At 43.8% G+C, this 23702-nt stretch overlaps 1 protein-coding gene across 16 annotated transcripts in view; it reads left to right on the top strand.

Annotated features, from left to right (window-relative positions):
* Positions 1–23702, top strand: part of CCDC88A (coiled-coil domain containing 88A) — a 410515-nt gene that overhangs the window by 151169 nt on the left and 235644 nt on the right. For all 16 annotated transcript variants that reach the window (XM_065590781.1, XM_065590785.1, XM_065590783.1 and 13 more), the window contains one exon: positions 3940–4109. In XM_065590781.1, the coding sequence (XP_065446853.1) occupies positions 3940–4109 (170 nt within the window). The remainder of the gene's footprint in view (positions 1–3939; positions 4110–23702) is intronic.

The following is a 23702-nucleotide window of genomic DNA, read 5'->3' as shown; positions in this document are numbered from 1 at the left end:
TAGCTATCCCACAGTGCATCTAGCCTTAGGGGGTTTGAGGAAGGGCTTGCAATGCCTCGTGGGACCAAAACATTGTCTCAGGGTAGAATGGGAACATGGCTTCGACCTCCCATGATGCAGTTTCCTCCCTCCCTGTCTCCCTACCATGATATTAGTGGCAAACAACCCATACTTTCTCATGCCTGTTTTCAAAAGCCTGGCTTAGTCATGTGTAAGTCATAGCTCAAGAAGTTATAGACCCTGCTCAGCTGTGCACTCTTGTTGTGAGCATTACAAACGCCTCACACCTTATCCTGCAGTATTTCCAGAGCTGAGACATGAGCTGCTGCACAGAACGTTGCAATGTCCTTCAAGCAGCCCTGTTGCAAGCCATAGAATGAAACAATTCCCAGTTGCTGCTAGCAGGTGCACAGCAGCTGAACACGGTGGAACTCCATTTCTGGTTCCGGGAAAAAAGCAATGACTGGTGGGATTGCATCATTATGTAGTTATGGGATGTTGAACAATGGCTGCAGAACTTTCAAATGTGGAAGGCCACTTTCCAGGAACTCTGTGCAGAGCTTTCCCCAGCCCTGAAGTGCAGCAATACTAAAGCTGCTCTGAGAGCGGAGAAGTGAGCGATGATTGCTTTGTGGAAGCTAGCAATGCCGGACTGCTACTGGTCAGTGTGGAATCCATTTGGAGTTGGTAAATCCACTGTGGGAGCTGTTGTGATCCAAGTTTGCAGGGCCATTAATTGACTTCTGCTAAGTAGGGTAGTGACTCTGGGAAATGTGCAGGACATAGTGGATGGTTTTGCTGCAATGGGGTTCCCTAACTGCGGTGGGCAATATATGACATGCGTATCCCTAACTTGGCACCAGACCACATAAACTGAAAGGGATACCTTTCAATGGTGTTGCAAGTGTTGGTGGATCACAGGGAGCATTTCATGTACATCAACGTGGGATGACCAGGAAAGGTGCATGACGTGCGCATCTTTAGGATCAGAGGTCTGTTCATAAAGCTGCAATCAGGGACTTTCTTTCTAGATTGCAAAATAACCACTGATGATGTAGAAATTCCAATAGTGATCCTTGGAGACTCAGCTAATCCTTGCTCCCATGGCTTATGAAGCCATACACTGGCCACCTCAAGTAGTTCAACAGTAGGGTGAGCAAGTGCAGAATGGTGGTGGAATGTGCCTTTGGACATTTAAAGAGTCACTGGCGCAGTTGGCTTACTAGGTTAATCTCAGTGAAAGCAATATCCCTATTGTTATCGCTGCCTGCTGTGGGCTCCATAATATCTGTGCGGTGAAGGGAGAGAAGTTTCCACAGGGATGTGGGGTAAGAAGACAGATAGGCTAGCAGCTAATTTTGAGCAGCCAGATACCAGGGCAATAAGAAGAGCCCAGAGCCCAGCAAGGAGCTCTGCCTCTTCGGGAGACTTTGAAAACCTGTTTCAGTAATGAGCCACAGTAATGTGTGCCACTTCCTGTGCCTTCCCATACCATCCCCTCCATTGCATCAGTTTCCCTGTACCTCCCCTTTCACCCACCAAATCCCCATGCTTAGAATAAAGAAAGAGTATTTCTCGACCTACGTTTGTAGTGTAGACCAGGTCTAAGTCAGTGGCTCTCAACCTTTCCAGGGTATTGTACCCTTTCAGGAGTCCGATTTGTCTTGCGTAGCCCCAAGTTACACATCACTTAAAAACTACTTGTTTACAAAATCAGACATAAAAATTCAAAATGTCACAGCACACTATTATTGAAAGATTGCGTACTTTCTCATACTATACAATTATGAAATAGATCAATTGGAATATAAATTATATAGAGAGCAGTTAAACAAGTCACGTCTATGTGAAATTTTAGTTTATACTGACTTCACTAGTGTTTTTTATGTAGCCTGCTGTAAAACTAGGCATATATCTAGATGAGTTGATGTACCCCCTGGAAGACCTCTGTGCACCCCCAAGGGTACCCTTACGTCTGGTTCAGAACCATTGGTCCAAGTCACCATGTGGACCCTGCTACCTCACTAAAAGTTCTGTAGTGCACTTTGACATACTGCTGCTTAGTGCCCATACAGCAACATAAAGTTTGTGTTTACGAACAACTAGACTATGGCAAACTGGGGTGTGAATCTACCCTGCAGTAACCTGCTGCAGTCTCACTGTCCATATGAACCCTGCTGACACACGTTAACAGTTCATTAACGCGCTCTGAACTAGTCCCATTTCAAAGAGGACTGTTAACACGCATCAACAGGGTGCACACAGACTGTTATACCATGGCAGACTACTGCAGTTTAGTTTCACACCCCATCTTGCCATGTTCCTCAAAGAACCCAGTTCCTCAAAATTGTTCCTCAAAGAACCCAGTACCGTTCTCTTCTGCACCGTCTCTAACAGTTCAGTTCCGACTAATGACTCTGGTACTGGTAATTTTGGTCAACGAGATCATCCCCATTGACTTCTTTGCAAGACCAGCACTAACAGGGTCATTACTGATGAAGCCTCCCACCTCGTAGTCAGTACCATGCTACCCAGTACCATATTGGTATTTTCTGCACCTCCTATATAATAGCTAGAGACTTGATGGTTTTGTCCCTCCCTGGCTCTCAACTCTTCTCTCATCTGAGTCAGGGAGCATCAGGGAAGATCTTACCCAAATACACACTTACAGACAATTATTATTAACTAAACTAAAATTTATTAAAAAAGAGAGAGTATTGGTTAAAAGATCATTATACATACAGACTTGAATAAATTGTCAGTTTCATAGTAGAGATGATGAGCTTTAGAGTTGCAAAGAGTTCTGTCAGAATTAGTCCATAAGTTCAGTCCAATGTCCAATATCAGGTTGATCCGTTGGGTGAAGAATAGTTGCTTTGAAGTAGAATTACCTATTTCCTATGAGCATAAGCTTTCGTGGGCTACAACCCACTTCTTCGGATGCATACGAAGAAGTGGGTTGTAGCCCACGAAAGCTTATGCTCTAATAAATTTGTTAGTCTCTAAGGTGCCACAAGTACTCCTGTTCTTTTTGAGGATACAGACTAACACGGCTGCTACCCTGAAACCTATTTCCTATGTATACACAGGTAAGTGGTTGCATTAATTAGCATAAGGTAATTATCCATTAAGCAGGTCATAAACAGTTTACTACAACCTTCAAAGAAATATAGACAATGACACTATTACACCCAAGTTTAATCTAAATGTTAATGTTCCCTTTTGATCACTGAATCAATAGCTATAGTAATAGACAGGAACTATCTGTTTACATCAGTAGTGGGCAACCCGTGGGCCACAGGTTGCTCACCACTGATTTACATGGTTAACAACTAACAAGACATAAAAACACATACCATTAGTATTACCTCTAATTCTCTAACAATACAGGTTTGCATTTCAAAACTCTAGTCTATTCAACATAGCTATGTTTCCTATTTATAAGGAATAGCCCTAATTAGCATTTACATACTTCTCTAGCATGTCTTTAAAGGTTGAATTTGGGTCATTTAGCCTGCAAGTTGCTTAAGCCTTTTTGGCCCAGTGTCACAGCTCCTAAATAAATAAACTGATTTTCAAAAGTGCTGAGAACCTTGCTGTTCTCAGTAAAGTCAATAGAAACTGTTGGGTAGTGAGCATTTTTGAGAATTGGCCTCTTACTTGGTACTTAAATATGAGACTAGAAGTCTAAATTTAAGCTTCTGTTTTTGAAAATCTTATTATGTGACTTGCCAAAAGACACATAGGAGGTCTGTGGCAGAGCCAGGAATTGAACCCAGTGTTCCTGATTCCAACTCGTTCTTTTACAAGACCATATTACTTTAGTTCTTGTATCATTTCAGTTTTTGACTTACTGTACCTATAAAAGTTAATTGTTACTTTTTGACATATAAACAGCCATCTGAAGTGCTTATATGCTTGTTGTGTTTTATTTCTTAGACTATCATAGAGCTTTCTGAAGAACGGGACTGTCTTCATTTTCTACCTCATGCATCAGCAGCACAATCACCTTGTGGATCTCCAGGCATTAAACGCACTGAAAGCAGACAGCACTTGTCAGTGGAGCTAGCAGATGCTAAAGCAAAGATAAGAAGACTTAGGCAGGAGCTGTAAGTACATATTGATTGGAAATAAATCTGAATATGAGAATTGGGTTCTTGGGTCTTACATTATTGCTGACCTCACACAATACAAAAAGAACAGGAGTACTTGTGGCACCTTAGAGACTAACAAATTTATTAGAGCATAAGCTTTCGTGGACTACAGCCCACTTCTTCGGATGCATATAGAGTGGAACATATATTGAGGAGATGTTCCACTCTATATGCATCCAAAGAAGTGGGCTGTAGTCCACGAAAGCTTATGCTCTAATAAATTTGTTAGTCTCTAAGGTGCCACAAATACTCCTGTTCTTTTTGCGGATACAGACTAACATGGCTGCTACTCTGAAACCATCACACAATACAGTACTCTCTAGGCCAGTTGTCCAGTTTTCAATATGAAACTGTAGTTTTAAATGCATTTTGGAGCTATTACTATTATATAGAGAAGAAAATTTCTAGAGTGTGAGAATTTTACTCTAACAGCCATAGGTGCCAACTCTGTGGGTGCTCCTGGGCTGGAGCACCCACGGTGAAAAATTGAGTGCGGAACACCCATTGGGAGCTCCCCGACCCGCCCCAGCTCACCTCTGCCTCTGCTCCGCCTCTGCCTCCTCCCCAAGCGGCCGAGTGTCCTGCTTCTCCCCCCTCCCTCCCAGCGCTTGCGCCGTGAAACAGCTGTTTCATGTGGCAAGCCTGGGAGGAAGGGAGGAGGAGGAGGAACGCAGCGCGCTTGGGGAAGAGGCAGGGCTGGGGCGGGGATTTGGGGAGCGGTCGAATAGGGGCAGGGAGGGGGCGGAGTTGGGGCAGGTCTGGAGGCGGGGCTGGGGCGGAGGGGGGGGGGCGCTGTAGTTTCAGATGTTTGTTAGTGTGTGTGCTCTTTCTCTTACTGTATATTGAGAATTCCATTGATGTTTTAGCTATGAACATATCAACACAGCAATGGGTTGAACCTCTGAGTATGTTGTGTTTCGTTTGTGTCATTGTGATGATGTAAAATGAGTGTGAAGTGCTCATAAAAGTATACTATGGAACTTCCTCAGGGTTCGCCTACTTGGGAACTTCTTGCGGGTTTGGGATATACTTGACCAATCCTGAGTTGCCATGCAGTTCAGTGACTTATGTTGAACCTGTGGTGCCTAGTTGGTGTAATTGAGCCATTTCACACTCACAATCTTCAGATAAGGCCAGTCTGTATGAGAAGTTAGTGCACAGCAAGCTAGGGTGTGAATTTACAGCACAGTAGCTGCAACCTCACTAACTCCGTATGTGTACATTCTTAAAGCATCTTTGTGTGCTTTACCTTAGGCTTGGTAAGCCAGTCAATTGACCAGTCAAATAATGTTAATCGCCTGTTATTCGACACCTCCCTTGTATCCTCAGCCAACAATTTGCTGATAATATAAAAAGGTCTGTGCGATTGACAGTGTTGTGACATCACATCGCTATAGAAGTCCCTCTCTCCCTGCTCTGTTTCTGCTCCTTTTGCTGCTTATGAATTGATGGTTTTTGCTGCAGGGAGGAATGGCCACCTGTCCCCCCTTTATGTGATCTGGGAGTCTATAAGGGTCCTGGGGAGGAGAGGGCAGCATGCCCAAAAGCATTTTGATTGACTGGAATCATCTGGAATAGCAGCAGTTTAAATAGAACTGAATGGCTACTGGTTGACCGAAATACAAGAAATACTTCATAATCTAGAGAGCATTCCAGAAGTAATGAGACATTAATAACAGTACACAGGACTCTGTGTGGCTTGAAAGCTTCTCTCTTTCACCAACAGAAGTTGGTTCAATAAAAGATTCTACCTCACCCACCAGTGACATAATAAATTATGCAGAGTTGGAAAAAGCCAAAATCATTTGTATGGAAATCTTTTGCTAGACAGGAACATGGAAAAACTATTCCAACTGTGTGGAAGTTCTTTTTTCTGAGTATGACACACTTATTTAGAATGAAGGAACACTTGTTGAATTCTTCTGATATATGTCCAACTACTGTCAAAGATAGATCATTATGGTCAAACAACAAGAAAAGTGGTCTGCTTCAAAATTTGTCTGCATTCTCCTACTTTGGCTTTGGCAGCAGTATCACGACAGATGGCGTCTTTTGATGAAGATAGTGATATGACAATGAAAGTGAAACTAATGCCATTTCTTCATCTTCTAATAAGAATTTTACTATTCTATCTGGTTCAGCATTTAAAACTTCTACTTCTGGAAAGTCTTCAGATTTTCATGAAAGTGGTAGTAAGAGGTTTTTGGATAGTGTCCTGTTACCAGAAAAAATGAACTTAATTGTACATTTGCTAGAGGTATTTATGCTAGTAGTACACTTCATATAGTCAGAAATCCTTTATATGCTATAATTTTTTCATAAGTTTTGTCCAATTTACAAAATATCAAGTAGGAAACAGATTGCAGGAAGTCTTCTGAATGCTGAAGTGGATGATGTGAAAAAAGATAGCTGGTGTTCTTATTGCATGAACTTCTCATGTCTCTAGTGTCTGATGGATGGAGCAATGAGACTGTCATCAATTTCATGATAATAGCTCCACAACCAGAGTTTTACTTGTTCCAGTGCATAACTGAGCATCATTACACAGCCCAGTGTATAGCTGACCAGTTAAAAAAAATATAATGGACTTGGGTCCACGGAAGGTTATTTCATTTGTGGCTGACAAAGTGGCTAATATAAAGCTCTGCTTGATCTTCATTGATAAATGTTCTGTGTTATGAATGAGCTGCCCATATGATGCAGGTTTTTACTGGTGAAATTGAAGATCTGACAACTTTCTTATCATGCGTCGAAAATAAAAAGCATTGTCAATTTTTTCAAAAACAAAGCAGTATCAGCAGCCTTTTTCAGTGTCATTTAATACAGCACTCAGTTTCATCCACACTGAGTAAGGCTTGTTATACTCAATGGGCATCTTCTATTAAATGTCTCAAAGATCTTCAAATAAGCAAGAAAGCTAGTCAGTCAGCTTGAAGAAATGGTGGCTGGATGCTGCCTCTGAAAAATCCTCACTGATATTCTTGAAGACAATGCCTTTTTAGATGCGAAACTCAAAAATTCATTTCACTGCCTGAACTTGTAGCTCAGTCCGTTCCGAATTGGAAAATGATAGTTCTGTATTGTCTGATGTTCCGGAACTTGTTCTTGGTGTTAATAACATATTTGGGTGAGATGATCCAATAAAGGATATTAACTTCTGTTGGTGGCAGAGACTTTGTGTAGCTCAAAAGCTTGTCTTTGTCTCTTCCACCAGCAGAAGTTGATCCAATAAAATATATGTGCTCACCCACCTTGTGTCTCTCACATCCTGGGACCAATATGGCTACAACAACACTTGTAAGAGACATATTTGTGAGAAAAAAGAACACAGTCCACTTGCAATAGCTGAAGAGAAGATGATAATAGACAAAATAATATCATGGAAAAATCAGTTGATCACTCCTGCACATAATGCCACTTACCCTGTTGAGCCACACTTCAGGGGCCAAGCCATTTCTGATGATAAGTTTAATTCAGCCTGTAACTTCATAGTGACTGTTGCAAATTTTAAAGGATATACAAATGAACAAACAATTCTGACTGAGGCAGCAAATTATAAAGCAAGAATTAGCTCATTCAGTCATAAAACAATACGGAGTGCAATCCCAGCAGCTGAAATGAAATATTTTGCTCTTCCATCATGGTGGAAAGGGTTGTGTCCTCATTGCATTCTAGCTACAAAGTGGTAGAAATTCTTTTAACACTTCTGTGTACTACTGCTTGTGAAGAACGAATTTGGTTGGTTTGCAGAATCATTCGTTCAAAAACCAGAAATAGACTGAAGACCTCCACTACTGGGAATCTGGTGACTATGCATCATAATTTAAGATTGGAGAAGAAAATGACAGATGACTCCGTAGTTATCAGACAAAGAGCAAGAAGGAGATGGAGATACTGATAACTGATGAGGATGACAAAGATATAGATGAAGCAGTTGAAGTTGATAAAGAAAAAGAAGATAATAAAAAGCAAGCTGCATGAAGAGTTGGCTTGCTGCCTACCTAGTAATTTAAAAATTACTTTTTTTTTGTAATTGTTCAGTCTTGAATGTTTGCATTTAAATGCTTACCTGACATGTCTAAAAAAGATAGTAATAATTCTTTCATTTTTTAGAACCTCATTTCATTGTGTTTAATATTTTTTACACATTTAAGTAACTTGATTTTTGTAACTAGGCTAAGCCTATTGAAGACCATAAAAATTTACACTTTTGTTACTGTTGCTACTGTTCTAATAATAGTGCTTTAAAATATTGGGCCATTTTTGTCATTATTTGACCATATTTGACCAATGTTTGATTAGTCAATTAACCAATTATTTTGGACTGGTCAAATGCCCAACCGTACTTTAGCTTAGTGTGCTTATAAGTATACTTAGCTAAAATGCCCCAAGGCACTTTTAGTGCACAGTAAACATGTCCACATAGGGAGTTAGTGCGGAGTAGCTAGTGTGCTGCACTCTAGCTTGCTGAGCACTAACTTCTCTGTGAAGACAAGCCCTAATTCAGCACTGCCTTTCAGTTTACACAGTGCACTGGGGGAGTGGGGGGAGGGATAGCTCAGTGGTTTGAGCATTGGCCTGCTAAACCTATGGTTGCAAATTCAATCCTTGAGGGGGCCATTTAGGGATCTGGGGCAAAAATCTGTCTGGGGATTGGTCCTGCTTTGAGCAGAGGGTTGGACTAGATGACCTCCTGAGGTCGCTTCCAACCCTGATATTCTATGATTATTTCAGTAATTCAGCAAACACCAGTATAATTCCCCATCTGTCTTGTCCTCCATTACTACTCTATCAATGGTATGTGCCTTACTCTGTTTTAAATGTGTCTTTTTATAGATGTAATCTTGTGTGGGAATATATTTGCCTCAACAATTGAGGCAGTAGGGAAAAGGCGGGGTGAAGCAGAGAGCTGTGGGCAGGTCAGGACTTTCAAAAAGATTATGTTCTTCTTTGAGTGATTGCTCATGTGCATTCCAATAGGTGTGTGTGCGCTGCATGTATGATCTTCGGAAGGTTTTTTCTCTAGCGCTACCCGTCAGGTCGGCTGTGGAGACCACTGGAGTGACGCCTTCATGGCAGTGTATATAGGTCCCTGCCGACTGCTGCCTGCTCAGTTCTTTCTTACTGTCAGTGATGGTCATTGGAGCAGCTCAGTCTCTTGCATTCGCAAGTGGCTACCTAGTGGTTCCCTTTTCTTATTTGTAAATAGTTTAATTGAGTTGTATTAACAGTAGTTGTATAGTAGTTTATAGTTAGTTAAGCTTACTTTGCCCCCCCCCCATTTTCCCCAGGCACTGGGGCATGCCTCGGTCGCAGGGGTTTAAGGCGTATGAGAGGTGTGCGAAACCTATGCCTAGAGGTGATCCCCATGCTCCTTGTCTTAAGTGCCTAGGAGAAGGTCATCAGACAGACAAGTGCCCAGTTTTCAGGCGCTATAGACCCAGGACTAAAGACAGCGGGACTATCGTTTAAAGCTCCTCCTGATGGAGTCAACCCTCCGCCTTCAGCTGGTACCAGAAACGGCACCGGCATCATGGGTGCACAACACCCCAGCCTCGGTGTGGGATGCCCTGGCACTGAGGAAGTACTCCTCCAAGGAGCATCAGCACTGCTCCCTGGCTTATAAGGCCAGCTCTAGCAGGCAGCACCGCTCACAGTCCCTGGTGCCACATAAGAAAAAGAAGGCGGACGGGGTCGTTCCCCCCGTTAAGAAGCTGCGAGGGAATTCCAGTGGGGTGCATCCTGCGGCAGGACACCCACAGCCTGGCTCTCAAGACCTGACTGCATTGACTCCGGCCCCAACTGGAGGTCAGTCGAGTCCAATGCTGGTGGACTCCCCGACTCGGGAGGATTTGGAGGGAAGAGCTCCACCCTGCCTCCATGCCGGATAACCACGAGGCAGCGCGGGACCTTATTGACATGACGGCACAGTCCTTGGGTCCAGAGATGTGAGCTCCAGCACCACTGAGGACGCTGGCTCTAGTTCAGGCACTGTCAGCGGCACCGACAATAGCATCTATGACGGTGCCTCATGTGGCACCATCTCCAGCACCCTTCATGGCACCGATGGCAGCACCGCCCCCATTCATCATCAGGGCAAGCCCATGATGTTACAGCGCCACTCCACATCTTCCCAGTATGGCTCCCCGGCACTGTTGGGCTCCGTCCTCCCCGTGGTCGGGCTCAGAGTACTCTTCCGAGTCAGAGGCTGTGTCTTTTGTCTCCCGACGCAGCCAGTACTGCTCGCGGGCCTGGCACAGCAGAGTCGTGGACTCGTCGGCACCGGCGGTATCCTGGCCACCCCAGTGGCAGGGCCCAATACAATGGCCCTTTTGGATTCCTTGGGCCTATCATCACGGTCAGGGCTCCAGGGCCGTATCGGTGGCATTCGCACCCTGTGCTCCCCCCTTAGCAACGTCAGTGTGATGTCACACACCCCCAGGGCTCCAGAGGACCCCGCACGGGACAAGGATTCTGGGCCTCCACACTCAGGCGTAGCACCCGAATCAGTGCCATCAGTTGTACTGGAGCCACCTTCAGCCACGGGGGAGACCGACGCACCTGACCCAGCCTCTAGGGAGCCAGAAGGGCAGGAAGACCCAGTCCCACGGGCCTCCTCCTTGCTGGACGAGGCAGTAGCGGGCACCACCACCACCCTACCGATGATGGATACCAGGGAACACCCGGACCTTCTTAGGAGTGTGGTCCTAAACCTCCAGGCAGAGGAGGTCACGAAGGAGTCAGACCCGATGGTGGACATCCTTGCCCCAGAGGGTCCATCTAGGGTGGCCTTGCCCCTGATGAGAGCGATCCAGTACACTACTAGGGTGCTCTGGCAGACTCCGTCCTCAGTACCACCCACCGCTAAAATGGTGGAGAGACATTATTTTGTGCTGCAGAAAGGGTATGAACACCTTTTCACCAACCCCCAACTGGGGACTCAACTGGGTCGATGCAGCAAATCACAAGGAGTGGCAGGGGCAGCCAGGTCCCGCTCCAAAGTTACAGGACGCTAAGAAGCTGGACCTTTTCAGCTGAAAGGTCTACTCGACTGGTGGGCTCCAGCTTCGAGTGGCCAACCAGCAACCACCTAGCGGTACTCAACCGCTATGCTTTCAATTCCTGGAGAACATTAGCAAAGTTTCAGGAATTACTCCCAGTTGACTCGTGCAAGGAGTTTAATGTGCTTCTAGAGGAGGGTAGGGTGGTCTTAAGAACCTCCCTCCAGGCTGTGTTAGACTCGGCGGCTCGGACTATGGCCAATACCATTACAGTGAGACGCAATGTATGGGTGCAAGTGTCGGGTATACCACTGGAGGTCCAGAACACTATCCAGGACCTGCCCTTTGACTGTGCAGGCTTGTTTGCCCAAAATACAGACTCTCGCTTGCACAGTCTTAAGGACTCGTGGGCGACTCTAAAGTCTTTGGGGTTCCACACACCTGCACCCCAAAGAAAACCATTTAAGCCTCAGGTCCTGTCCTGCTTCTATTCCAGGCCCCTGAGGTGAGACTCGTCCAGGAATAATAGGAGGTGCCCGTCGTAGTCCTCCTCAGGCCAAGGCCAAGGTTCTTCGAAACAGCTCCTGGCCCGAAGCCAAACTTTTGAAGATGCAACTGAGGACGGAGCACCTGTACCAAGCTTGGTTCCTTACCCACTCTTTTTGAATTGACTGTCCCACTTCTACCGTGCTTGCTCCCAGATCGTGTCAGATTGCTGGGTCCTCAGCACAGTGAACGTGAAATATTCTATCCAATTCTGTTCCCTCCCACCCCACTTCCGCGTCCTTCTTCAGGGACCCTTCGCACGAACAACTCCTTCTGCAGGAGGTGCAATTGCTCCTCGCTATAGGGGCGATAGAGGAGGTTCCTCAGGAGTTCAGGAACAAGGGATTTTACTCCCGCTATTTCCTCATCCCCAAAGCCAAGGGTGGGCTCTGGCCTATCCTGGATCTGAGAGACCTCAACACATTCATAAGGAAAGTGAAGTGGTCTCCCTGGCCTCCATCATTCCTTCCCTGGATCTGGGAGACTGGTACGCTGCCCTCGACTGGAAAGATGCGTACTTTCATATCTCCATTATCCCGGCCCACAGACGATTTCTTCACTTTGTGGTCAGTGGCCAGCACTACCAGTTCAGGGTGCTCCCGTTTGGGCTTTTGGCGGCCTGCCGGGTATTCACTAAGTGTATGGCGGCCCCTTTCCCAGTGATGGCCCCATAAGTAAAGGGAAGCTCTTCCCTTCCTTTGTCTAGTCCTAGTACCTAGAAAAATCAATCTCCATGATGAACACACGATTTTTCTATGAAAATATTTCTGTCCCTTCCAAATTTCTAAACACAAATGGAGATGGCGAAGCTCTGGCCAGTGGGTGGCTCTGACCCTCTCCACCACCTGGCATAATATATTTTACTCTGGCATAAAAACGTGCAGCTAAAACCCAGGATTAGGGATGTGTAATTTAGAGGGATACAGCAACTCCATGCGCACCAAGCAACTTGCATATAGCATAGAAACCGTGCACCCAAGGATTTAGCCCAATGTGCTTAGTGGAGAGAGGAGACAGATAAGATTAATTAAGAGCTGAAGGTAGTGTAAATCACATTTATGAGATCACTGATCAGCTTTTACAGGCCTCTCTTGACCAGATTATCTAAACTGGCTGAACTATCTGGCTGATTCATTCAGAAACCCCCTCTCCCACTACATTTTAGTCTTTATGAGGACTGTAGAACAAAAGATGTGGCTCTCATTTTCTGATGTCTGTATTATTATGTGTCTATTGAAATGTTCCCGCCCAGGATATTCTATAAACAGCTGCACCAAGAAAATTAGTGAAAAAATTACTGTTATTAGTTTGATTGGCAGTTAATAGATAGCCTAAATAGTGAGCACCAGTATGTTCCATATAATTTAGTACAATTCTCTCTAGTCTTTAGTTGACGCATACAATTAGAACCACAAAGAAGGCTCTGAACATTTAACATTTTGCACTGTATTTGAATTTAATTTGTAAATATATTTCCTCTAGGCATAGGAGTATATTGAAAATCTTAGACTTCTTTAAATTATTAAACTGTCAGAAACATGTGGTACTTTATATTATATGTTGGGTTGCATTTAAAATTGTGAAAATACAAATAGATTCATATCTTGAGTAAAAAAATAAGTAGTCCTAGATGACAGACAGTATAATCTGTTTCTTTTAGACTAACTTCATAGTTTGATATACCATATACAGTACAATTCCTTAAAAAAGTGTATGAAGATTGTTTTGAGACATATTTTTAGCATGCTGCACATGGAATTAGATACAAAATATGATTCAAGAATTTGGTGTGATGAAGACACTGCAAGAAACTGTATTCATGCATGCTTAATTCAATAAGAACATCAGAATGGCCATACTGGGTCAGATCAAAAGTCCATCCAGCCCAGTATCCTGTCTACCGACAGTGGCCAATGCCAGGTGTTCCAGAGGGAGTGAACCTAACAGGTAATGATCAAGTGATCTCTCTCCTGACATCCATCTCCACCCTCTGACAAACAGAGGCTAGGGACACCATTCCTTACCCATCCTGGCTAATAGCCATTAATGGACTTAACCTCCATGAATTTATCTAGTTCTCTTTTAAACCCTGATATAGTCCTAGCCTTCACAAACTCCTCAGGCAAGGAGTTCCACAGGTTGACTGTGTGAAGAAGAACTTCCTTTTATTTGTTTTAAACCTGCTGCCCATTAATTTAATTTGGTGGGCCCTGGTTCTTATATTATCGGAACAAGAAATAACTTTTCCTTATTCACTTTCTTGTGCCACACCACTCATGATTTTATATACCTCTATCATATCCCCCCTTAGTCTCCTCTTTTCCAAGCTGAAAAGTCCTAGCCTCTTTAATCTCTCCTCATATGGGACCCCAGTTTCTCTGCAATGACTTTGTCGTCTTTAAGTGCTCCTTTTGTATCTCAATCGTTCATTGTATTGAAATCAAACTGCTTGTAGATTTCTATTTAAAAATATGAGTGAGACGTAGGCCAGGAACATAAATGTTAATAGAAAAGTCATAGTGCCCTAATCTAATAATGTGCAATATTATGCAGAATTTGCCTATATCAAAAATATGTGATTTCTGGATATTAGTATAGGAAAGTGCCTTTGACTGTTACTGTGGGCCATGGTCTTGCAATGAGCTTGACATGAGTGGGCCCCTGAATGCATGTGGAGACCTATTTACTTAATTGAGACTCTGCCTATGTTCAGGGGTCCATCCACCTGACACTCATTTAAACAAATGTTTCTTTTCATGTTTACTGCATTTTAATTCAAATGTTGAATATCTCAGTACAGGTATAGATAGTTCTCTTAGTCCCTCTTATTATGTTTCTTTTCTGTTTCATTACTAATGTAACATCAAAGATCGCTCAGTAATGTAATAATATATCTGAATGTGTGATATTTCAAACTGAAACCTTTTTTAACCTTGAAAGGTATTTAATTATAGAGGCACTGGTAGCCTCTCTAATTAATTGGGTTTGCATTGAGATTGAATTGAGTTTTGCTTGTAAATCAAGGATTCAACCTTTGTAACATGTGCACAATAAAGCATATCTTCACCAAACTTATTGCACTTATTCTTTGAGCACAGAATGAATTTTCTGAGAATTCACAAGTAAATGTGTTAGTTTGAATTAGTATAATTTTAAAAACAGACATCTTTAAGGAATTTAGCACTTTTCTGTTTTCTGTCCTGAATTATCTTGATGGAATAAAGCTGACACTTCAGATTTTCCATAAAAAATAAACTTATTGAAATTTGTGCTTAGGCTAAATTTGAAGAAATTATGTAGCTAAACTGTATCTTATTATCAGTAAAGGCACTGAAACAACCTTAATTCACCCCTGTATTGAAACAATGAGGAAAAAAATGAAAAAAAATCAGGGTGGATTTGATTTGATTTTTATTTTATATTTTTAAGTGATTTATTTTGAAAACTTTTCAGATTAGTTTTACAGCTATATCAGAAAATGAATGATTGTTTGGTTATTTCATTTACCAAAGGTGATTGAAGCAGATATTTATGAAGTCATTGGGAGGTGAACTATCTCCAATTCAACAGGTTAATCATTAATATTTGGAGAGTTTTCTTGCCATGCTATATTAGGAGGAGAACATCACCAGACAGATATTTAAATTGTTTTATTGAATTAAAACAACAGCGTTATGTATTCTGGATTTTTTTCTTCAACAGCAAACATGTAATATTTTAACAAAACAAGCATATGAATTTTTGAACTTAGTTAAACATTCAAGTTTTTTAAAATCAGGTTTGTTTTTGTTAAAATTGTTTTTAACTAAAATAGTTCAATGAAATATTAAAAAAACCACAAATATTAAATCGGCATGTCAGCCAGGTGAACATGAGAAACTTCAGATATTGGCTTCTACAGATAACTCATTCATCTTCACCTTCATTTTCCTGTTTGTTCATAATCTGGAAAAGAAAACAAACTTTCCTGCTTTTTCGGGTCCCAAACATTTCTCAATTTGGAATGAATTAGTCCAAAAGAAGAAAATATTTTTTCTACACTGGCAGAAGAAGCTACTGCTGTTCAAAGTGAGATTATCACTTCAACAGTCTCTGAATCCAAGTGCTTAAGTGACTTCCACCAGTTTACTGGTGTGACTTTCTTTGAAACATCATCAGCAAACATATATTTTTTGAATGGTTCGCCCTTAGCTCTGAAGTTTATTATAGTTGGCATTATGGAGGGATGATTGCTGGATGGCCATGTCATAGCTATCTCCTCCTCTTCAGCAGTTAAGGTCTGACCCAGGTACCAAGTATTGAGAATATTTTCAAGAAAATGAACTGGAGATAGTGCTTGTCCCATTCTTTTTTTTTTTTAAATGCTTGTAATTTAACTCTGCATATTTCTCTTTTTAAGATCTCAGTTAATTCCTTCCAAATTTCAACAGAGTCAGCAATAGAACAGCTATTTCCCTGCCTTTTGTTCAAGGCTACAGAAATAGGCTTCAGGGTACTCAGCATGTGTTCAACATTTCTCTTAAGCCCATGGTGAGAACTTCAGCTGTGATAGTGCCATCTATTTTTTCACGATTTTGTTCACAAACTGTCATCAGATTAGGCCAGTTCTTGATATAGTGCTCAAAACAGTCCACTACTGAGTTCCATCACACGTCTTGTGGGAGAGTTAGCTTGGTTCCTTCTAGTTTTTTCAGAGCAGCTGCTGCAAAATGGTTGTTACGGAAGTATTTTGCAATTTCAACAACATTAGCCTTTATTTCTGGAATACTGAAGTCTTTGGCTAGGAGGTGCATCAAATGAGCACTGCTACCGTATGTTATTAGCTTGGGCCTCTCTTCACTCTCTTCTAAATAATTTCTTCTCGTCTTGGATACATTTGCAGCATTGTCTGTGACCAAGCTGCGTACTAGACATTTGAATCCTTTTTCATAGCTTTTACTGCTACTTCTTGTAAGTATTCTGCTGTGCGTGTGTTTCCTGATGTATCAATTGTTTCTGTAAGGAAGACATTCCCTTCTTCTGTTGTCACACAAGCACATAGAACAGGATCATTGTGGACATTGCTCCACCTATCAAGACTCAGATTAACAATTTTACCCTCTAGACCTTTTGCACACTACTCAATTTCTCTTTCATACACTTTATCCAGCAATTTGCCTGCGACATCTGCTCTGTTGGGTGGACTGTATCCTGGTCTTAATGACTGAACCATGTTAATGAAGTGTGGGTTTCAATTATTCGGCAAGGAGAGTTTGTTGCATAAACAAACGGGACAATTTTTTCATCAATTACCTCTTTTTGTAATCTGCTGGTTGTTTTCACAAACTTATCTGTGGTTGTTTCTGGATGATGGAGATTTTTTTTTCTTTTTGCTACAGGTGATATACTGTGGCTATGTGACATACTTGGTGTGACTGAAACACTGTCATTGGCAGATAACTCTGAAACTATAGAAAATGATGGTGATCTTGAAGGCGGATAGTCTTCAGAATCGTGTATGTTGAGGATGGATTCTCCTAAACAAAATAAGCCAATGTAGTTATTTAATTATTATTACCATACTGCTTATTTAGTATTACTCATTGCATTCACTGACACTCAGTACTGCTTTAAAGGTGAAACTGTAAAAGGAAGATCTGTCTATTTCAGCTATTTATTTTTTATCATAACTGCATCTAAAATGATAGTACCAAAGAGTAACAACTATATTTTTTGCTGAAACCTGAGAATTCAAGAATAGTCCAGGAGGAAGACAGGCAGTCCTTAAGAACGAAGTATGAAATAAAAAAGTTTATCAACCTGAAGATCTGCATGTTCAGACATGTTCCTTTCATCATCTTCACTGCAGCTTCCTCCTGAGAAGGAACACTTCTCATGATGCTTCATTCAGGCAACCAGGGCTTGCATTTCTTTGTTGCACTGTGTGCGTTTTGCACACATGCCTGTCTTACCCACAAGTAGAGGAACTTCATTAAAATATTCCCAAACTGGGTCTCTTTTACGGCCTACTGCCATTATAGGGGTTTTCCCTTCTAGTGAGAGAATGGTATGGTAGATCTCAAATCCATGAAGGCTATACTCAGAAAGACCTCAAGACTTCTGGAATACGCTGCTCAAACAGTTTCACTTTTTGTTTCTACTGCCTGTCCCTCCCTTCTCACATTTATCTCAGACTTCTTCTCCTTGTCCAGATCTATTCCGCCCCCAACAATCTTCTATTTATTGAACTTTTTGAAACTTTGCACTTTTAGAGAGGGATTGACTCTGTGTATACAAATTTGCACAGGAACAATAGGGTTGAGGTCTGTTATTTCTCACCTCTATATATTTATTTATTTAAAAATTTTTTGATGTTAACAAGCATGTTATCTCTGGAGACACAAATCCACAGTTTAAGAACTGCAAAACTAAGCATCTCTGATGGTATCTTCTCCACTGATCACTGATTCCCATTGGGTAGAGAGAAAGATTAACCTAAATAATCTATACAGAAGCCCCTGGAACTCCATAAAATTGGGTCCCTAATCCATGAACTATTGGAACTAATTTACAAAACTTTTCTTAAACATTACATGTATATATTGTCTCATACTATAGAATTATAATTTATAATTCCTATTTCATGATAAGATATCTTTGTGATATAATGTATCTTAATTAAAACTACTTTTATATAGTTTTTTTCCTCCAAAAGCATTTTATCAAAAAAATCCGATTAAAAAAAATCGTATATTTTTTTTAATTTTTAAATCATTGATTTTTATCGACCTGGAAAAAAATTAAGTGGTTTTAAAAATAATTTCCATTTAATTCAGAACCACAAGCACTTATCTGCATCAATCATAGTTGTCCAGTTATTTCATGGTAATATTACAGTGCAGAGTTCAAGTTGTTTGAGTGTCCTAAATGTACATTTCCATATCTTACTACGTTTGTATTTTTTTGTAAGTTTAACTCTGAATTTCCTGAGCATGTAATACTTGTTTTTGGGACTGTCACCTGGACCTGGAATATTTTCTACTTCTTTCATTACTGATAGGTACTCTCAGCCTTAACTACATTGTAATGTAGGTTCTTCTTTGAGTGATTACACATGTCCATTTCACTTCAGGTCTGTGCACAGCCAGTGCTGTGTTGTTGGAAATTTTCCCCTCAGTGTTAGCCTTGCGTTGCTGAGTGATTATTTAAAGGGCAGAGCCACTCCCAACCCCCCTCATTTCCTCCTTACCATCCATGACAGTTGTTGGAGTGTTTTATCTTGCTACCACAAATTCCCTCATTTTACATCTTTATATAGTTGGTACTTATTAAGAGTTAAGTTTAGTAGTGGGTTTCCTTTATTGGCGTACTACTTCTGTACTTTTTGGTTTCCAGCATTTGGGTAGCAGTAGATGGTGCCCGGGCATACCTCAGTCCCCAGTCTTCAAGTCCTGCAGCGCCTACAAGAAGCTGATGCCAATAGTGACCTGCACTACAGGTCTCTGAAGTGCCTAGGATAGGCTCAGGTGCCAAATCTGCAGGGACTTTAAGCCCAGAACTAAAAAAAGACAGAGTTCAGACTAAAATACTTGATGGAGGCAGCCCTGTTCCTACCCTCAGAGCCCGCTTCTTTGGAATGTGTACTGAGCATATTTGATTTGGTTAGGAACACTCCTCCTGTTTTGCCAGACTCTCAACACCAGATTCCTTCTCTGGTACGGAGGAAGAGGCATCAGAAGATGGCATCAAAGGACTCAGTATCCAGAAGATTGAGGTCCCTGTCACTGAAATCCATCAGACATGCTGGCAAGGAAGGTAGAGTGCACTCGAGCCTGAGGTACCTCCCCAGTGCAGATAACTGCTCAGGCAGGGTCACTGATTGCAGGCCAGGTAGTGGCCCAGTTGAGACCAATCCCTAAGGTTGCACCATCTGGCTCAGCAGTGCAGTCTTCATTGGCTTTGCAGCAGCAAGAATCTGTCCTGGTGCCATCAACACCTGAAGAATATACAGTGTCATGCAATCTATTGAGTCTCTTGGTACTGGTTTAGCTGAGCATTCAAGAATCATCCCATTTAGAACTAACAGTTGCTTTTAGGATTTGCCATCTGCTGCATCCAGTACAATGGGAAGTGCTGGACACTCTAGTACTTCCTCGTATGATGTCATTTCAGAGGCAAACTGGTGATGATCTCACCCAGTACCGCCTTCTCCAGACTCCCAGCATTGATCCCCAGTTCCTCCTTGGTCAGATGAATCTGGTTCATCCTCTGAGTTGGAAGTCAGCTTGTACATATTGTGACTGCATCATATTTGTTACCATTCCCTTCCATTTGGTTACTCAGCAGAAGTTCCGTCTTGGCCAACTGGTAGAGACATGTGGTCTGGAAGGAATTGGGCTCTGAGACCATACCAATAGCCATTTTAGAACCCTTGGCCTGCAGGTTGTCTCCGTGGCCTCTCTGTTCTACTTCCTCCAGTAATCATAAAAATCCTCCCCAAGATCCATCAAGAGCAGTAGGAAGACATTCCTGGTACTGGGATCAGTACCAAACATGAACAGTGTGCTCTGGTGAACCCTCCTCCTCCTTGCAAGAATTGAGAGAAACTCCAGCTCCCCCCCGTCCAGGGGTGGTCCTCCAGCGAGGAGGCAATTGGCCAATGAGGCAGGTGGTTCTTCAAGTGCTTGCTCATGTCAATTCCATTTTAGGTGTGCGCATGCCCACATGCGTGGCCACCAGATATTTTTGCCTTAGCAGTATCTGTAGGGTCGGCTGTGATGCCCTCTTGAGTGCTGCACTCATGTGTTGTTATATTAGGCGCCGACGGCCCTATTTCCTCTCAGTTCCTTCTTACCACCTGTGATAGTTAGAGCGCCTTTCCCTTGCCTTGTAAGGGTTACCAGTTCTTCTACTTCAGTCTTTGAGCCTTAAGGCCTTGTAAATAGTTTGTTTACAGTAGTTAGTAAGTAGTTGTTAAGTAGTGTAGTTAGACATAGAGTCCCAGCGGGGACTCTGCCCCAGGTGGGGCATGCCCCAGTCTCTGGATTTTAAGCCCTGCTCTAACTGCAACAGGCCCATGCCTTTTAATAACCCCCATGTCTCAAGTGCTTGGGGGAATCACATGTGAAGGACAAGTGTAGCATCTGTAAGAACTTTCATCCCAGAACTGAAAAAGAGCGAGACATCTGTTTGAGGACCCTCCTCATGGAGGCTGTTCTCTGCCCATTGTCCAAGCCTTCCCGGCCAGAATCTGCCTGTAGCATCTTGGCCTCAGTGTGTAGCGCACCCCCGACACCAGGCTCCACCCGGCACTGCTCCCCATCACCGGTGCCTAAGAAGAAGTCGAAGAAGAGCGACTCCCTGGCACCAAGCAAGAAGGGCAAATGATCCAGTTTAGCCCACCAGGCCACACTGGAGCCACATGGGGATGCCCTCCATCGGGCCCACTAGCACACAAGGGATCCTCACCGACTCCGGGTAGCTGTAGGGGATTTAGCCTGGTGGCAGGGCTGATGCCTTCCCAGAGAACAGAGGCCTCTACCAACGCTGCCGCCACCATGTGTGTCGCAGGACACGGCAAAGGCTTCTGGTGAGGGCAAGCCAGCCATAAAGACCCCCCAGAGGCTGGGCGAAGGATGCCGGTCTCTGGGGATGAGACCGCTCTCCATCTTCATGACCCATGTCTCTGTCTTCTGCAGGATGTCCTAGACTGTACTTGCAGTCTCTGCCTTCTCTACACGGATCACCTAGAGAAAGACATCGGTCACCGTATTGCTGGCACCGATCATCCTCCCACCGTCTGTCTCCTCGGTGCAGATCCCGGTCTTCCAGACAGTGGGAGTGGTCTTTGTCCCGGCACCAATCCTCCTACTCGAGGCACCGGTCTCTCGCAGCAACAGTTAGCTGTCAGATGCAAGCTTCGATGGTCCCTTTGTGGTCACCAGAAGGTGATTCCTCTGGTACAGAGAGGGAATTCAGCCCTTCACTGTGACAGTACCAGTGTGATTAGGCACCCCAGGCTGCATCAACCTCCGCAATGCCATCATGGCAGCAAAGCCAGTGACCGGTGCAATGGCCCTACTAGAGCGCGTGGGGTATGCCTATGATGGCGATACCTCCATCAGTCCATTCCTTGGCCGCTGCCTCGAAGTAGCAACTAGCAGCACTCAGTTCGGTGCACGAGGCACACTCGGAGGCCAGGGTAAAGGAGCAAGTGCCCACCCCAAAATCCTATTCCCTCCTGGGGGATGATGCCTCAGGGCCTGTCCCGGTGACCCATTGTCCTCATCCCCATATGAGGCGGTTGTGGGGCCCTCTCGTGCCAGTCCGCTGGACCATTTTTAAGAACATAAGGTCCTGCTTCGTAGGGTGGCTACAAACTTGGGCTTGGAAGTGGAGGAGATGGCTGAACAGGCGGACAGTCTTTTTAATGTGCTCTCGGCCTCTACCCCATCTGTGTTGTGCGACCAGTATACGATGGGGTCCTTAAAATAGCATAAGCCCTTTGGCAAACTCCTTCTTCCATCCCTCCCACCCCCAAGAGGGCTGAGAAAAAATATTTAGTCCTGGCCATGGGTTTTGAATATTTGAATACTCATCCTCCTCTGGGCTCGCTTGTCATCTCAGTGGCTAAAGAAGGACAGACAGGACAAACCAGTTCGACCCCCAAAAATAAGGAGGCCAAGAGAATGGACTTTCTTGGAAGAAAGATTTATTCAAGGGCCAGCTTTCAGTTCCAGGTGGCTTACCACCAGGCTCTCTTGGGGAGGTACAACTTCAACTTATGGGACTCGTTCCATAAGTTCAAGGACTCCCTGCCCCAGGACTCGGCCCAGGAATTTGGGGTCCTGGTGGATAAAGGTACGACGGCCCAAATGGCGTGGGATGCAGCCGATTCAGCAGCTAGGGTGGTCCCGTCGGCGGTGGTCATGAGGCGCAGCTCCTGGTTTCAGACCACTGGCCTGTCCCAGGAAATGAAGACCTCGATCCAGGATCTTCCCTTTGATGGGAATGGTGTCTTTGCCAAGCAGACTGACGCGAGGCTGCACAGACTGAAGGACACTCGGGCCACTCTTCGCTCGCTGGGTCTGCATACACTGCAATCGGTGAGGAAGCAGTTCTAGCTGCCCCCGCCACCAAGGCCTTGGAAGCCGTGACAGGGGCCTGCAAGGAGAAGGGAGAGAGACATGAGTGTTAGTCATTGCCGCCCTCTCCCCTGCGCAACCTGGCCCATTGAAGGGTCATGGGGGCCAGAAGCATATCTTTTGAGGGTACGCTCGAGAGCGACGCCCCAGTCAGCTCCCAACTCACCTCGTTCTTTCCTCAACTGTCTTCATCCCTACTGTTTGGCCTGATTGCAGATCATCTCAGAGTATTGGGTGCTAGAGATTGTATCTTGGGTCTACACTATGCAATTCTACCCACACGTCAGGGTGCTAGATATTGTATCTCTGGGCTACACCAATATGTCAGGGATCCTGCCCCTTCCTGGGACCTGAACTTCATGTTGTCATGGCTTATGGGTCCTCCCTTCAAGCCTCTAGCTTCCTGCTCCCCTCTCCTCCTGTCCTGGAAAGTTTCTTTCCTGATCGCAATAATGTCCACCGATTGGGTCTCTGAGATCAGGGCGCTTACTTCAAAGAGGCTCTATACTGTGTTCTACAAGAACAAGGTCCAGCTGTGGCTGCACCCAGCATTCCTGCCCAAGGTAGTTTCACAGTTTCATACCAGCCAAGACATATACTTACCGGTTTTCTTTCCGAAGCCTCAAAAATCAGAAGAGGAGCACAAACTGAATGCCCTGGATGTCAGGCGGGCGCTAGCCTTCTACATGGACAGGACTAAGCCGTTTCACAAGTCAACACAGTTGTTCGTTGCGGTGGCGGACAAAATGAAAGGTCACCCAGTGTCTGCTCAGTCTGGATCATGGCCTGCATCTATTACTGCTATGACCTGGTGAAGGTACCTCCACTGGCAACTATGTTTACCCACTCGACTAGGGAGTGGGGTTTGTTAGCAGCCT

The sequence above is a fragment of the Chrysemys picta genome, chromosome 3 (genome assembly GCF_011386835.1).
Source record: "Chrysemys picta bellii isolate R12L10 chromosome 3, ASM1138683v2, whole genome shotgun sequence".
NCBI lineage: Eukaryota > Metazoa > Chordata > Testudines > Emydidae > Chrysemys > Chrysemys picta.
Note: the sequence above shows the minus strand (reverse complement) of the source record. Positions and strands in the feature narration are given on the sequence as shown.